Source organism: Xiphophorus maculatus, chromosome 20, assembly GCF_002775205.1.
Source record: "Xiphophorus maculatus strain JP 163 A chromosome 20, X_maculatus-5.0-male, whole genome shotgun sequence".
NCBI lineage: Eukaryota > Metazoa > Chordata > Actinopteri > Cyprinodontiformes > Poeciliidae > Xiphophorus > Xiphophorus maculatus.
The window spans coordinates 31756323-31771352 of NC_036462.1; the positions used below are offsets into that span (position 1 = coordinate 31756323).

At 40.4% G+C, this 15030-nt stretch overlaps 1 protein-coding gene across 25 annotated transcripts in view; it reads left to right on the forward strand.

The window, feature by feature from the left end:
* Positions 1–15030, forward strand: part of nfasc (neurofascin) — a 107998-nt gene that overhangs the window by 48222 nt on the left and 44746 nt on the right. For 22 of the 25 annotated variants that reach the window (XR_002751877.1, XR_002751878.1, XR_312689.2 and 19 more), the window contains 4 exons: positions 5943–5991; positions 6943–7103; positions 10107–10124; positions 13235–13343. Coding sequence is in view for 21 of the 25 variants with exons in the window: in XM_023325338.1 (XP_023181106.1) it covers positions 6989–7103; positions 10107–10124; positions 13235–13343 (242 nt within the window). In the remaining 4 variants the exon portion in view is untranslated. Of the gene's footprint in view, positions 1–5942; positions 5992–6061; positions 6151–6942; positions 7104–10106; positions 10125–13234; positions 13344–15030 lie in introns of those variants that run through there. The other 3 variants (XM_023325342.1, XM_023325349.1, XM_023325341.1) reach the window with 2 other exon arrangements.

The window sequence follows — 15030 nt, forward strand, 5'->3', positions numbered from 1 at the left end:
GTGCAATCAGAGTGGAGTTTGAAGCGTGGCGCCTGTCAGCTGTCTTTGATTTCTTCTACAAATATCCCCCAGTTTTTCTACAAAAAATCAGACTTTTAGGGGGAAATATGCCCTTGTAATCATCTGAAGTTGATTGACAAGTGGGGGGGCAGATGAACGGCTCCTTCATGTTCCTTAAATGATCTGTAGGATGATATTTTTTTCTATGTTTGTTTGTGTTTCCTGCTCTTTCTTTCCTGCTGTTTCTGGAGAATACGTCGACTGAAACGGTTCGCCTCTCAGCTGCATCTCCATGTTTCCCTCATGTTCCCTAATTTTCTGCTCACACTTGCTCTTGCTTTTGATCAAAACTAGGTCATTCTGCAACAGTGAGCTACGGCTCTTCCCAAGCATGACATCCAGATACACACATTTATCGCCTGGCAACCGTGCATTCACCCCGCACCCACTGGTTCTTCTTCTCTTCATGTCCTCCATCTGACTGTCTCTGGAGGTTGCGCGGGGTGCCGAGGGTTAGGCTGAAATACGACGCCACTTTGTTTTGTTCCTCTCCTGTGTAGTGGACATGGGAGTTGACATGGATCTTTTAGGGGAAAGTGGAGGTAATGACACACATGGGAGGTTAATTATTTAAGGTATGTCCGATAATGTAACGCAAAAATGGATTAGTAATACTTCCTGAAACGTTTAACCCACATTTTGTAGCATTAAGACTTTGTCTTGAATGCAATGATTTACATAGATGCTGATTTCTATAACTTAGAGTGAATTTAAAATGCTGTCATAAGACCTTATTAAGGTAGAATCTCAAGATGGAAAGGTGCTTTATTATAGTGACTCTACAAAGCCAACTTTGTCCACATATTGAAGTGGCTGCTGTAGAAGGGCTTCATCCACATACTTGAATAAGATTAATCACAAGAATTTGTTTGACTTAAAAGCAAAGACTTTCAAATGTAGTGAAAACGAATTCAGTTATTAATGAGTGATGAAACATTTGGTCCTTTATCTCATCACGCCACATACTGTAAACGTCAGGGTTTTGTTCCACCAGTAGGAGCCTTTTTCATTGACCTATCCCCAGACCAGAATTGTGTCTCTTTGTGTTCCTCTATTTTTTTCTGCTGTTCTGAAATAAAACTGTTTTCTTCGGTTCCTCATGGTTTGCTCAGTAACATTTACTCCTGTTCCTTTCTATTTTCACTGCCATTTGTCCTGATGTTTGGACGTCGGCTCTACTTCGTCTGCTGGTTTTCTTTTTAAAATCATCTCAATACCTTTTGAAGGATGATGTGCTCACACAATAAACACACACACGTCTACCTTACACTCTACATTTTAGTGTGGAGTACTATGATGTGTGGTGGAAAGAAAAACACATGTCACACCTTGAAGGTAAATTTTGAAGGAAATATGTTCCTAGATAAGAACCAGCTGCTTGTTCTACGCTTTGCTTCGTCCATAGGGCCTGGACTCTTGGCTACTGAGAAACGGTTGCTTTCTGGAGGCATGAACTGTGTTTATGTTTTAAATTTTACCCAACGTTTGTTTTTACATTTATTTGTGACATATATAATGCGCCAGATCGATGCTATGAAGCTTACTGGAAATTGCCTGCGCTGGAAGCAACCACTCTCCTCTATAAAGAGAGAAGAGCCGAGGCGGCTGTTAATGTGAAATCAATGCTTGGAAAGGTGGCCGACACGGACTGGACGACTTCATTCACTTCCTCCACTGCCATTGTTCAAACTACAGGGAGACTGAAATTCTAAAACAGCGCAGAAAATCGACGTCATCCTTTACGACTTCTCTGTCTGTTCGCTGATTGGCCCAGTAGAATTCTACTCTTTCTTGTGTCGGGGTCCGGCCTCCCAGTCTCTCTTTTAATGAGCCTGGTTCTGCTGGCTCATTAAATGAGATTTTGTCTTGAGTTGTTTCTTTTGACGGTTGCTTGCTCTGGATGAGGAATTGCACAGCAGATTTTTGATCCACCCTGAGACAGTGTGCCAGAATTTGATTTTTTAAATTTTTGAACGAGCACAAAGAAATGTCAGTGCCCTTCATTGCATCTAGCAGGTCTAAATACTAGATGCAACTGTTGGTCGAGGTCCAATAGTAGAACTCCTGGCCTTGTAAGGTCGGAGTTACAGTGTGAAGTGATCCTGTGACTCTTTGTAGACACTTGAAAGACAGGAGTTACGACATCATTTAATTGCCTTATGGATCATTAATATATCTTTGAAATTGAACTGAATTGATGTTGCTTTGGAAATGCTCATTTTGCTGTGAATTTGACCAGACTGAAGCCGTCATTTGGCCCGTATGAATAAATTGATGAACCGAACTGATTATTTATACTGATGATAAGTACAAGATTAAAATGTAAAATGTGACAAAATTCTTAGTTTTACTGACAAATATCTGAAACAAATTGTTGGCTTTAAGGTTTCAGGTTTCTGAAAAACAGGAAAATGGAGGTTTTGCAGAAAATGGAGAGTTAATCCATGTGCGTTTCCATTAGGGGTTGAACGACTACATATTTTTTAAGGTCGACTACATCATGATAATAGTCGAGTCGATGTCGACTAGTCGCGGTGACGTCATAGTGACGTAAGCGCAAAAACCCTTCACAACTACTTGGAGGCTTTATTAGCTATTTTCACGGCAAATATTGACACCCCCCCCCCCCCCCCCCCCACCACCACACACACACACACACACACACACACACTCTCCCCTTCTCCTGCTTTTACTAAGTCTATTATGGAGATTCTTTGTGAGCAGCGGGGAAAAGTTTGTTGCACAAAGTCGGGTCTGACTTTTTTTTTCTAAACACCGGCTGATGCTGATGATCTCTGGATAGTTACTATAGGAGTCAAATTATCACACTGACTACATGGAGCTTTTGGAACATCACAAGCCAAACTTGTTATGAACGGATCCCGTTTGGTTACAGCTGAATTCAACGAAACCACCTGCTTCTCCTCCGCCCGATGCGCGGCAGGAAGCTCTGCTGACTCAGCAGATTGAACGATTTAAGATATTTTCTAGTCAACGTCAACATGATAAAAGTCGAGTCGATGTCGAGTTGACTAGTCGTTGTGACGTCATAGCAACGCAAGACGCAAAGCTTTGGAGTAACGTAGAGGCTTTATTACCCGTTTTCACGGAAAAATACGGCATTTACACAGAACAACAACAAGTGAAACAACAAAACATCGGGATAGTTTATGATAAATAATAAGTTGCTGGGAAACCAACATTCAAAAGGAAACGCACATCTTTTAGATGGCATGTAAAAACAATAAAAAGAGGTGGCACGGGGGCGGGGGGGTAAATAAAGTTCACTCGCTGTCAATATTCTCTTCGCTAAGAGTTCGCTAAGAGCACATTGTCATACAAGGACCCAGTAATTTCTACCTGTTTGACAAGATGTGGGTTTTGTCCTCGATCTGTTTTGAAGACGCCATTTTGTAGCCAGTGTTCTGTCAGATCTGCTGTCAGAGTGTCATACACTCTGACAGCAGATCTGATGACACTTCTAAGCACGAAGTGTCATTCTTAGCACGAACTCACGGCTAAATATATGTCAGACAAGTATACACTGTCATTACCAACTACAGGCTTTTATTTAATCAGCAGCTGTCATTACCACAGATCTTTATTTAATCAGCAACATAACATCATAATGTATTAGTTAGATCGTCGTGACAAAGACACTCGCGAGCCGGCTAAGTGACATCCTTAGCGGGAAGGGGGCGAGTTTTAGACGGCTCGTGTTTTGTAGTGGACTGCAGCTGCAACTCCATCTCCTTTTAAAAACACTGTAAAACCACAATTATGCATCCATCTACATATCATTTAAACTAATGTATTAACTTATTTTTCTTCTGTCTTGTGACGTATACTGTGCTGTCAGATCAGCACAGGCTGTCACCACCGGCAATCACATGACTGCGACTAGTCGACATGAAATGTAAAAACTCGCGAGACGTCCTAGAGTCGACTAGTCGACTAGTCGACTAATTGGTTCAACCCCTAGTTTCCATGTCGCAGGCTTTTTTTAGGAAACCAAACATTGTTATTCAGATCTTCTTCAATTTTTTTTTTCTGTGACTCCGCTGCTGGGTTCAGGTTGGGTTCTGTTCAAACACTATGGAAGTGCTGCTGGGTGAGCTGCCAGCCTGCAGCCTGTGACCATGGCAGCCGCTCTCCTCAAGTAGGACAGACCGCTGCTGTGGCCTCTGGCAACACACTTAACCCATTTAACATTTTTTACCCCAGATGTTCCGTACATGTCCTCCTGGAGTCAAAGGCAACATCATTTCACCTTCGTGAACTTCTCTTAGATGATGTTGCTAAGTCATTTTCATCTCCCAATAATGCCTATTAATGAGTCAGCTGCCATCATTACTAAGTTCTAAAAGTCCAGTAGGTACATTTACATTATGTCTGAGTTGAGATCAGACAGGCAGAGCACCAGCAGCCTGGAAGATGAGAATTGGGCCAAAGTACAGTTTGCGTCCCTCCAGTCCTAACCCCCCCCCCAGAAGCCAGTCTCGGGTTGCCCCTGACGACCTCTTCCTTTCTGCTGCACAATTTGTTTTCCTTCAAACGACCTGATAGTATCTCGCAGCATCGCTATCTCTTCTCTGCTCTGTTTTCAATTAATGCAAATAAGTTGTGATTCATCTTTTAGCTTTGCCGTAAATGACCCATATCTGAGGTTAGAGTCAGAATAAACTAGAGCAGATAATTTAAGGCCTAATTACATTAGGAAGCTTACTTCCTAAAGTAAATTAAAACCAAAATTTTCTCTTTACTCATTTATAGATTATCTATGGATTAACATATTTGCACATGTATGCTTGTTATTTTCTACACACACACACACAAATATATATATATATATATACATATATATATATATATATTGTCTTGAGTTGTAATATAAGAAAAACATAAGTAATATAAGTGACTCAAATGAGTCACTTATATATATAACTTATTACTTACTTATTACATATATATATATATATATATATATATATATATATATATATAAGTGACTATAAATTTTAGCGCTTATAAAATAGTATTTTTATTATTTTTACCTTAGATGGAGTAGCTTGTCAACTAATAAGCAATTTTCACTTGGGGGTCGATCAATACAGTATTTTCTATTCTACTGAAAAAAATCAAAACAAAAACAGGTATTTTAAAAGTATTTTTTGGCATTTATGGAGTAGAGTGTGTTGGTTGCGTGTGCTCAGACACACAGCTTGTCTTCTATTCATTGCCGCTGCTGCAGATGTGGAGCGAACAATGAAGGAACCTCCCAGAAAAATACATTCAATTGCTTCAGTTTATGGAGAAAGAAACTCCTTAATTTTTCTTCTTTCCCTACATTTCCACAGAGGGGTCTCCCCGCGGGTAGTCCTCGCGTCGGGTGTTTTGTGTGTATTTTCGGAGGAGTGAGTAAATAAGGACCCAGAAAGAGGCGAGGCTGATCCTGGGGGGAGCAGCAGCTGCTGCTGCACAGACCGGCTCTTTATGGTGCAGCCTCACTGTTCAGATGAAGTTTCCCCTCTACTGCAGAAAAGTCCTGAGGCGTGAACGCTTTAGCGTGTCTGCTGCTTTCATTGTTTGCCGTACTGTATTTTTCTGCTTCTTTCCATACTGACCATCTTAAGCAGTTTCTGATGCGTGTTTCTCCCACAGAGTTCAGTTCTTGCTGAGCCTGTTTAAGTCACTAAATGTCCGATTTAGTGTAATCCATGCCGTGCCCTTCTTGATTTAAATATAATTTGCGTTCAGATTTCTTCTGTAAGGATGATCTAATGTAATCTAACAATTTCCTGGTTGTGTTTTTTACATCCAAAAGAATGGATGTATTGTTAATTCATATGAATTTTCTTTATATTTTCTTTATTTCTCTACAGGTCTGTGAGGAGAGTTGCCAGAGTGGAAGGAAATATAACAGCAGCCAACGTGAGTCAGTGCAGCAGCGCGCACAGCATTTAGAAAGACAGAGTCCGTCATGATTAGCCTGGGACACACACCTGCTGTCTGAAGGATGTGTTTGTTTGACAGGGGCAGTCTAGGAAACACTTTACACCAGAACGCTCCTGGATCCGTCTGTCGCTCATGGTCAGTTTAACAGGAGGGACTAAAACACAGCCGAGTCCAAACATTTTACCACCGTAGCCAGATTCGCCAAGTCAAAAATGTGGTTTTATTTTATTTTTATTTGATTGAAAATCCAAAAATAATTGAGATAAAACATAAATAGACAAATATGCGTGCCCTGAAATGATTTAAACCACAATTTGTTTACTTAGCATTTCATATTGCTGTATAAAATTGTGGTTTGTCTGATGTAATATTGCAATTAATACTTAATTAACAATTAATAACAATCACTAAAAAACAGAAATAAAGACTTGTGAAATGAATCTATATTTGTTTAACTTGGTGAAATGAGTTTTCTACAATATTCTCATGACTGAATGAGTACTGCTAATCAACATCTAAGAAAAATGGAGAAAAATTACTACTACTGTTATACTAAACTAAAACGCAAACATGATACTTGCTCAACCTTATGAGGAATTATATTGTTGCCAAATATGACTTTTTAAGAATCCACAATACCTTTGACAGCCCTGCTGATATATATTTGGATACATAAACATGTTCATCCTGCCTTGTCTCTTCCTGGGAATGCGGCTTGATCCCGTTCGTAGCAGCTCATCCTCTCCTCTCCTGTTTTCTAAGCACTTTTCTCTGGAGAGCCACAGAGCAACTGAGCTGCGAATGTAGGCCAGACCTGAAAGACAGTTGCACGCTCACCTCTCCATGACCTATATATAATACTGTAGTTTGCTCTGCTGTGCTATCTTAATCTTTCTTAAAAAATTTGCATTTGTGTCCCCACTCCAGAGCTGTCAGAGGAACCGTCTGACCAATCAGCAGAAGGCAGGATTGCATGCGCCCAGTTGGAGGGAGAGAAATGTTGGGAAAGGTTGGGCATGCAGCCCTGACGTTGCTGTCATTACTGCTGCTGTGGCAAGAAGCGGCAGCCATCGAAGTTCCTCTAGATCGTAAGTCACTCAACAGACAGAAAAGCGTAAACACAGCCCAATTACAAAAAAATTATTTACATGAAAACATACTGATTCGTATTTTTTTTATTTCTTTTTTTTTTTTTTTTGTAACCCCTCCAGGGGGTCTTTCTGTGGGCTCTAGTGTCCCTTTTCATGAAGTAGGCTGACAGGAAAGGGGAAGGGAGAGGGGGGAAGACATGCGGTAAATGTCGCCGGGTCCGGGAGTCGAACCCGCGACAGCCGCGTCGAGGACTTGAGGCCTCCAAATGTGGGTCGCGCTAACCCCTACGCCACCACGGCACGCCCGATTCGTATTTTTTTTATCAACTCTGACACGAAAACAAGCCAGATGTTTTTTTGTTTTTAGAAGTGAATCACATTTCACAAGAGACAACTAGAGCCGGAACAGAGAGGCAGAGAACAGAAAGCAGTGTTTTCTCTTTACGCAGCCAGACTGTGGGTTCCTGAACCCATCATGGTTTCTGCAAAACCCCTTCAATAATGATGCGTCTATATGTCATTATAAAATACATGATATGACCCAATAAGTAAATATATTATATTAGTATTACAGTATGGTATTACTATATTGTAAAACCATACTGTCATATGGTATTACAAATACCATATGACAGGAAAACTTGTGATGTTGTTGACCACAAGTGTCAAACTCCAGTCCTCAAGGTCCGCTGTCCTACAGTTTTTAGATGTGCCACAGGTACAAAACGCTGGAATGAAATGGCTTAATGACTTCCTCCTTGTGTAGATCAGTTCTCCAGAGCCTTAATGACCTAATTATTCTATTCAGGTGTGGTTCAGCAGAGGCACATCTAAAAGTTGCAGGACTGCGGGCCTTGAGGACTGAAGTTTGAGACCCCCGCTGTAGATAGAATCTCATTCATTCAGATTGTGATCAGAACAGATCACCTCATATCTGTGGAAAATAGTGTAAGGACTCTTTTGTTTTAAATTAAAACATTATCAGTCTTCACATGAGTCCAACATTCATAATTCATTTTATCATAATTAAACATACTGCCTGAAACTACAGATACACTGGCTGCAACACCCGTCTACCTCTGTGAAACCCAGAGCAGTAAATAAAAAAGGCCAAGGGGGAAAAACAAGACTGCCTTCTTTTTGTTTCTGTATCTGGTTCTGTCAGGGCCTTAAACACACCTGGCTTATGCATCTTTACACACATGGACACACATGGGCAGACTTGCATTGACCTCTAACCTCTGTCAGCTGTGAACTGCTCCATCCCTCTTCTCATCTCACTCTGATATTCTTTTGTGCCTGACCTTTGAACCCTAGGCTATTAGGTTCTGTCGACATACTGGCACGTCCACCCCTTAGAGGAAAACTAGATGAGTGGCATTCTAAACGAGTTAAGTACAGTCCAACTCAATCCAGATTGTTACGTGGACCAGTCCAGTTCCATTGATTAAATTAAGACGGATTAAATTAAGAAATGATCAAATAAAGGAAACACAGCAAACTGCACAGTCACTGACTTTCCCTCAATGCCTGTAATACCTCATTTCCACAGAGCAGTAAGGACCAGGTGGGTGTGTTTTGGTGCGCTATTTTGTCTCTTTCTAATGTAAAAGCGACCCATGCGTCAGACTCGAACCTCGCTGCTCCTGGACCCCTTCAGTTGTCGATCTGTGAAGGACAATGACACGGGTACAGTAAGGGTGGAGATACTGGAGTCACACATCACAGTCCATTGATTGAAGGACAGGAAAACTGCTAGCAAGCACGAAATGTGCTAATGATAATGCATCACATTCGTCGTATGATGGAACGTTAGGGTTGGGTTTCCTCCAACTGACGGAGGAAACGCTCTCCTGAAGTCACCATAAAACATCTGACCAAACCGCGCTGACCTGTACCACACCGCATAACGAAACGAGCCGCATCTAACCAAGCATGCGGCGACAGCAGAGATAAACACCTCTCTATCAACAGGGACACATTACTCACACTGATGACTAACAATAAGCAGTCGCGTCATCATTAGCAGCCGTTATTGCAGAGTAAAACAGAAACACTGATGAAAATAGAAGTTATTAAAACAAAGAATTAACACCAAACCAATATCACTAAATCATCACACATCACTAAATCATTATTTGGTGCTCTGTCATTTTGTCCTACTTTAGGTAGAAGTGCGCTAAGACTGTACATTGTGTAGTTATGGTTGTGCATACATAAAGGCCTTTTTATGTGGATCTTTTAAATCTGTTGTTCTCTCCCTCAGTTTCATATTCTTTTCTTTCAGTTCAACAGACAGAGACATTGTGTTAGTAAATTTCTTTTTCTGAATGCTCTAACAAAGTGCGTGTGTGTGTGTGTGTGTGTGTGTGTGTGTGTGTGTGTGTGTTTTCTCTGTTTGAAACTGCTTGTGGTTTGAAACTCCACTGGTATGGAATCCTCTTCCAGGTGAGTGTCCTCGGCTTCTTTTGCAGTCCAAATGTCACATTTCTTCTGTCACATAGATCATATACTATATAACCTAATATGTTATAATAGTGGCTTTCAGGTGGTTGAATCCTCTCTCAGCTCCAACTTGCCACATTTTCTTGATTTGTGTCGCTTCCTCCGATTAAGTCGGAATATCAGCCATATTTCACGTAGATACTTTTAAAGAGATGAGCAGAAGGAGATGAAGCGTACATATTTGAATTGCTTGATATTGTCATTGATTATTGCCTGCATTATGCTAAAGCATATAAATAGTATAGTTATTACTAGTTATTAGTATACTAATAACTTTCAGTTTAACTCCTGACTGAACATATTAATGAATAACATTAACTCAGTCTAACAAGCAGCTTGCGACCTGCCAGAAACAGATAGCATGGATGAGCTGGGAGCTCTCCAAAACCTGTATCCTCCAGTTTTAACATGGCACAATTAATGTCTTTATTAATATTAACCTCCCCATCTCTCTCTCTTCTCTCTTTCTGCTTCTGTTTCACACCGGACTAACAGCAAAGATCCAGCAAGACTGTAAGTGTTTCTTAGCATGTCGTTCCTTCTGCACCTCTTCCCCCTTCAGTTAGCATAGCTCACATCTGCCATGATGGCACATCTGGAAAGGTTGATGAAAACTGCAAAACTAACAAATGACAATAAAAGTTGTAGACTCGGCTGAGTGGATTTTTCCAGATCAACTCAGCTGCTAAGTCATTAATGCGTTAAAGCGCTAAAGGGGAGGTGGAGCCATATTTTCAGAATAAGTTCTGACGTAGCGAGCACTTAACTTTATTACAGCCGTGCGTAACATCGACATCGGTCGTAATGATGCTTTATGTAGCCTGGTTGATCCACTCCACACCAGTAGATGGAAACATGCCTAATTCGTTTTTCTTTTTTTCTGTTTTTGCGAAATTTATAGAGTTTGCTCTAAATTTGCATGGCAATCATATGTAGCCATAGCTACTGAGCGCCTTATACTGTCGAGCCAGTGAGGTCCAACTGTAACCTTTTGCTGCTCAGCTGATTAGGGCTCCTGCATGAACCACAGCAGGCAGTCTGTAAATGTGAAGCACTTTGAATAACTCTCCCAGTTAAGGTTGGAACCCCACAAAGAAAAAGGGGGAAACTATTTACATCCTCCATTGTTCTGGCATTCATACAATCACATTTAATCTGTTGTGACTAAGTGTGGCAGAATCTGGTTCCAGGATTTATATTTTCCCCCCAAGCTGCTCCATGATGGTCTAGTCCAGGGGTGGGCAATCCTGGTCCTCGAGGGCCAGTGTCCTGCAACTCTTAGATGTCTCCCTGGTCCAACACACTTGAATCCAATAGTTGAATCACCTCCTAAGTGCAGTCAAGTTCTCCAGAGTCCTGCTAATGACCTCATTATTTGACTCAGGTGTGTTGAAGTAGAGATACATCTAAAAGTTGCAGGAGACCGGCCCTCGAGGACCAGGATTGCCCACCCCTGTAGTCTGAACCAGCCTTTACTTCAATGGTTGTTTCCATTAGTCTTTGAAGTCAGAGCTCGGATCACTGTGTTACATTCATTCACTGATGACATTATCCAATGTCTGCTGTTACTTTTTATTACCGTTCTTTAACTTTGAATTGTACAAATAGACCATGTTTTTAGAGCACTGAAGATGGCGTTCAGATTCACCAGTGGAATAAAGAGCTATTTTTCTTACTTTCTGGCAAAACTGAAAGCTTTGAATCAGATGCTAACTTCAGTGAAACAAGTTAATATCTGTTTAACTGTTACGACCCGTCTAAGGGTGGCCAGATCATAACATGAAAGGTCCCTCCTCGTCCCATCCCAAACAGCCAACACATACAAAGTTAAACATTTTACAATGATATTTATTAAAAAATATATGTTTGATTTAAATATAACAAAAATGGAGCATATAACTTCAGAATGAGCTAGTGCAAAAACAACAAACAAAAGGAACTATCTAAATAATAATCAACTTACCTAACCGAAAATAAATAAACCAAATGACAAAAACTTACCTCCCTAACTAAAAAAAACAGGAAAGAACTAAGGCAACATAAATGGCAGCTCACTCCTACAAACTCCAAACCAAGATGTTGAACAAACAAAACAAACAATGTGGCCGGTTGAGATGAGCAGAGGAGGGATCTTCCAGGAAGTCCACGTCAGCCGCTTTTATACTCCTCACATCCGGGAAGCCACCAATCGGACGTCCCCCGTCGTCCTCCAGGCACCAATCAAAAACAAGTACCTGCACACTCATTTACATAATAACATTTAACGTCTCCAGTCGTAACATTAACCAAGAAGCATATAATGTCTGTCTAATCAATAGACAATATAAAATCCAAAGGATCATATCAGAACTATCGACATTTGCAGACTTTTTAGGATTGAAGGAGTTGCTGCTCCTTTTATAAAAAACGACACCACTCATGTTTCAGTGCACCCCTACTATGAACTGATTCATGTGGACGTTACATTTCAGTAGAAAAATGGCAAGGAAGAATAAAAGAGCTGGAAAACAATTGAAGTCGACTCCTCGTCCCCACGATCAGAGTATGTTTACCGCCATGTTTGAAGGCCTGGCTTTGACTATACCGTTGGAGTGGATCGCAGGTTTTCAGTGAATTATAGATGTTCATCAGCTTTAATGTTTTAGGGCTTTTGTGGGGGTTTCAGGCTTAAACATTTTAAATGCTGGCTGAAGTCATGCATGCTATTTTCTTTCAAATGCTTCTAACGTAATGGAGATGCGGAAAGAAGAAAAAAAGAAAAGACTGGTGTACAGCTGGGAAGCAAATATGGTGGGCCAGATGTGAAATTCTCTTTAACATCTGGTGTAACCTGATTCAGGATATTCTCTTATCCTTTTAGTTATTTTGTCCTCTCTTCCTGTTTTTGCTCTGAAGTTGAGGTTTCTCAACCTGCGGCTCTGGAGCCTCGTGTTGGTCTCAATAACTTTGGTCAAAAAACGCTAAAGAATTAGTGTTTTAAAATACGACGCTAGTAAACATTGCTAGCTTTAGCATTTTCTTCATGGAGCATATTTATTGGTCTAAGGAATATTATTTTCTATAATGTAATTTTTTTGTCTTTTGGTTGCTACTTTGATGTAATTTTGATAAATTTTACATTTTGTTGAAGAAATTCATTACCTTTATGTAAAAGTTGATGATTTTTTTTATTTTATTTTACTTTAAAATCAAAAAAATATATATATTTTTTCCCCTTCTCATTTAAAAATCAAGGCACACTTCATGTAGCAGATATAGTTAAAATAATCTACTTTGTTTCATGTAGCTTTTGTGGATCTAAACTGATTATTTGCAGATGGATTAAAGGTAAAAAATGGCTCTGGGGTGTAAAGGTTGCTGCTTCAGAGTATAAAAGCCTACAAACTGGTCCAAAATGATGCCATCTTTATGTTTTCTAAATCTATTTCTATTGTGGGGAAAAATATCTCCTCCTCCTTCTCCAGCATAGCTCATTTAATGACTTTGTAATACTTAATAATAATGGATTTAATGCTGTTTGTGGTTTGGGGTTAATGTAGATATTAGAGCGGTGTGTGTACCTGAGTGTGTCTACCTGTATGGTGTGTGTATAAGCTGTTGCTTTGTGTCTGGACGTCCCACAGTGAAGCAGCCCCCCACCATAATCAAACAGTCAGTGAAGGACTACATCGTCGACCCCAGAGATAACACCATCATCATAGAGTGTGAAGCCAAGGGCAACCCAGTGCCAACGTAAGCAGTGAACACTCACAGAGCCCTCGCAATACACACACGTACACGCACACACACGCTCACACACACTCTGATTCGGCTCCCTCATTGGAGATCAAACAGGGAAATTAAACTTCACTTTCCAAACGACACAGAGAGTCCAGCAGGGTACTTGTTCAGTTGGTATAGAAGTGAATAATTTATGCTTATTTTGCTAGCCTGCATAGAAATGGCTTCACCTGCTGAAAGAGTTTTCTGTCTTAAGCTTTATTTAAGCTTTGGAAGCTGAAATAAATGGGCACAATGCAACCTGATATTCTATTTGCTGGCATTTGCAAGGCAGCCAATCCAGGAGAACCTTTCTTTTTTCTTGTTACTGATTGGCTGTTCCCCTAAAAGCGGAGATGATGGATGCTAGCTCCTGTGGTCGTGCTAAGACAGTTTACACTGTGTTTATTGCTCCATCTTCAGGGATATTCAGTGTTTGAGTTATTAAAACGGATAGTAATAATGGTATTTATGGGGGATCTCAGGTATTCACAGATTTTAGCTGGCAACACGTGGTTGTGGTCCCTAACTCTCACACACTAGCACAAACTGCAAAACTGCAGTTTGTTTGTTTGTTTGCTTTGTTTCTTTCCTTCTTATGTTTTTCCAGAAATGGTTAAAGTTCAAATGAAAAATCATCCACAACCAACACAATCATCTCTGACTGAAGTTATTGCAGTTCGGGTTTTGTTATTATTTAATTTTTTTGCATGCAGATAATTTAATAACTATAGTCCATTCTGAAAAAGTCCATAGTTGTGTTTAGATATATTTTCTGCAAATAATATTTTGAGATACATTTTCATGAAGCGATCCCCATCAGTGGACCTCAGGAGCAATTATCTAGCAATAATTATATTAACATGAGCCAGAGGAACCATTAGAGCAATGTAGAGTTTTAGTTGTTGTTAGTCCAGTTTCCATATCTAGTCTTAGTGCCACTCAACATACACACTGAAACGTCCAGCCTGTCAGAGCGTTGGACACACACTCCGTTACATCATCATGGCAAGGACCACTCAGGACAGTGGGACATTGTTTGTTTGGATACAGTTCAGCTTTACGTAAGACACACATTCCACATGGTTTGCGTGGCTGTCTTTGTGGGGACTTTCCATTGACACATGCCCACACGCACACAGACACTGTTCGCTGCTCTGTTCACAAACTGGCTCTTCTTTTCACAGGAAGAGCATTGTACTCCCATAATGCACTCAGTTGACCATTCATGCTTATAAAATTGTCACCAAAAGACCTTACTGACTCACTCAGTTGTCACCACTCTGTCACTGAAAACACACAGCACAGAAAGCTTGGTTCCACTGGTTTAAAGGGGTGTCTTTAATCTAGATGTTGGCTCTTTTCTCATGGCCCATTTAATCTTAACCTGTGTTTTTACGAAACTCAAGTTATTATCTTTGGACCTAAAGAGGAAGGATCTAGAGTGAGCACACAGCTTCAATCATTAGACCTGAAATCTGGGTGTGGTGATGGACTCTGACCTGAACCTCCAGAGCCACATAAAGACAGTTACAAAGTCGACCTTCTATCACCTGAAGAACATTTCCAGGATTAAAGGTCTAATATCCCAGATCTAGAGAAACTCATCCATATGTTTATCTTTAGTCACATCGATTACTGCAACAGCGTCTTCACAGGT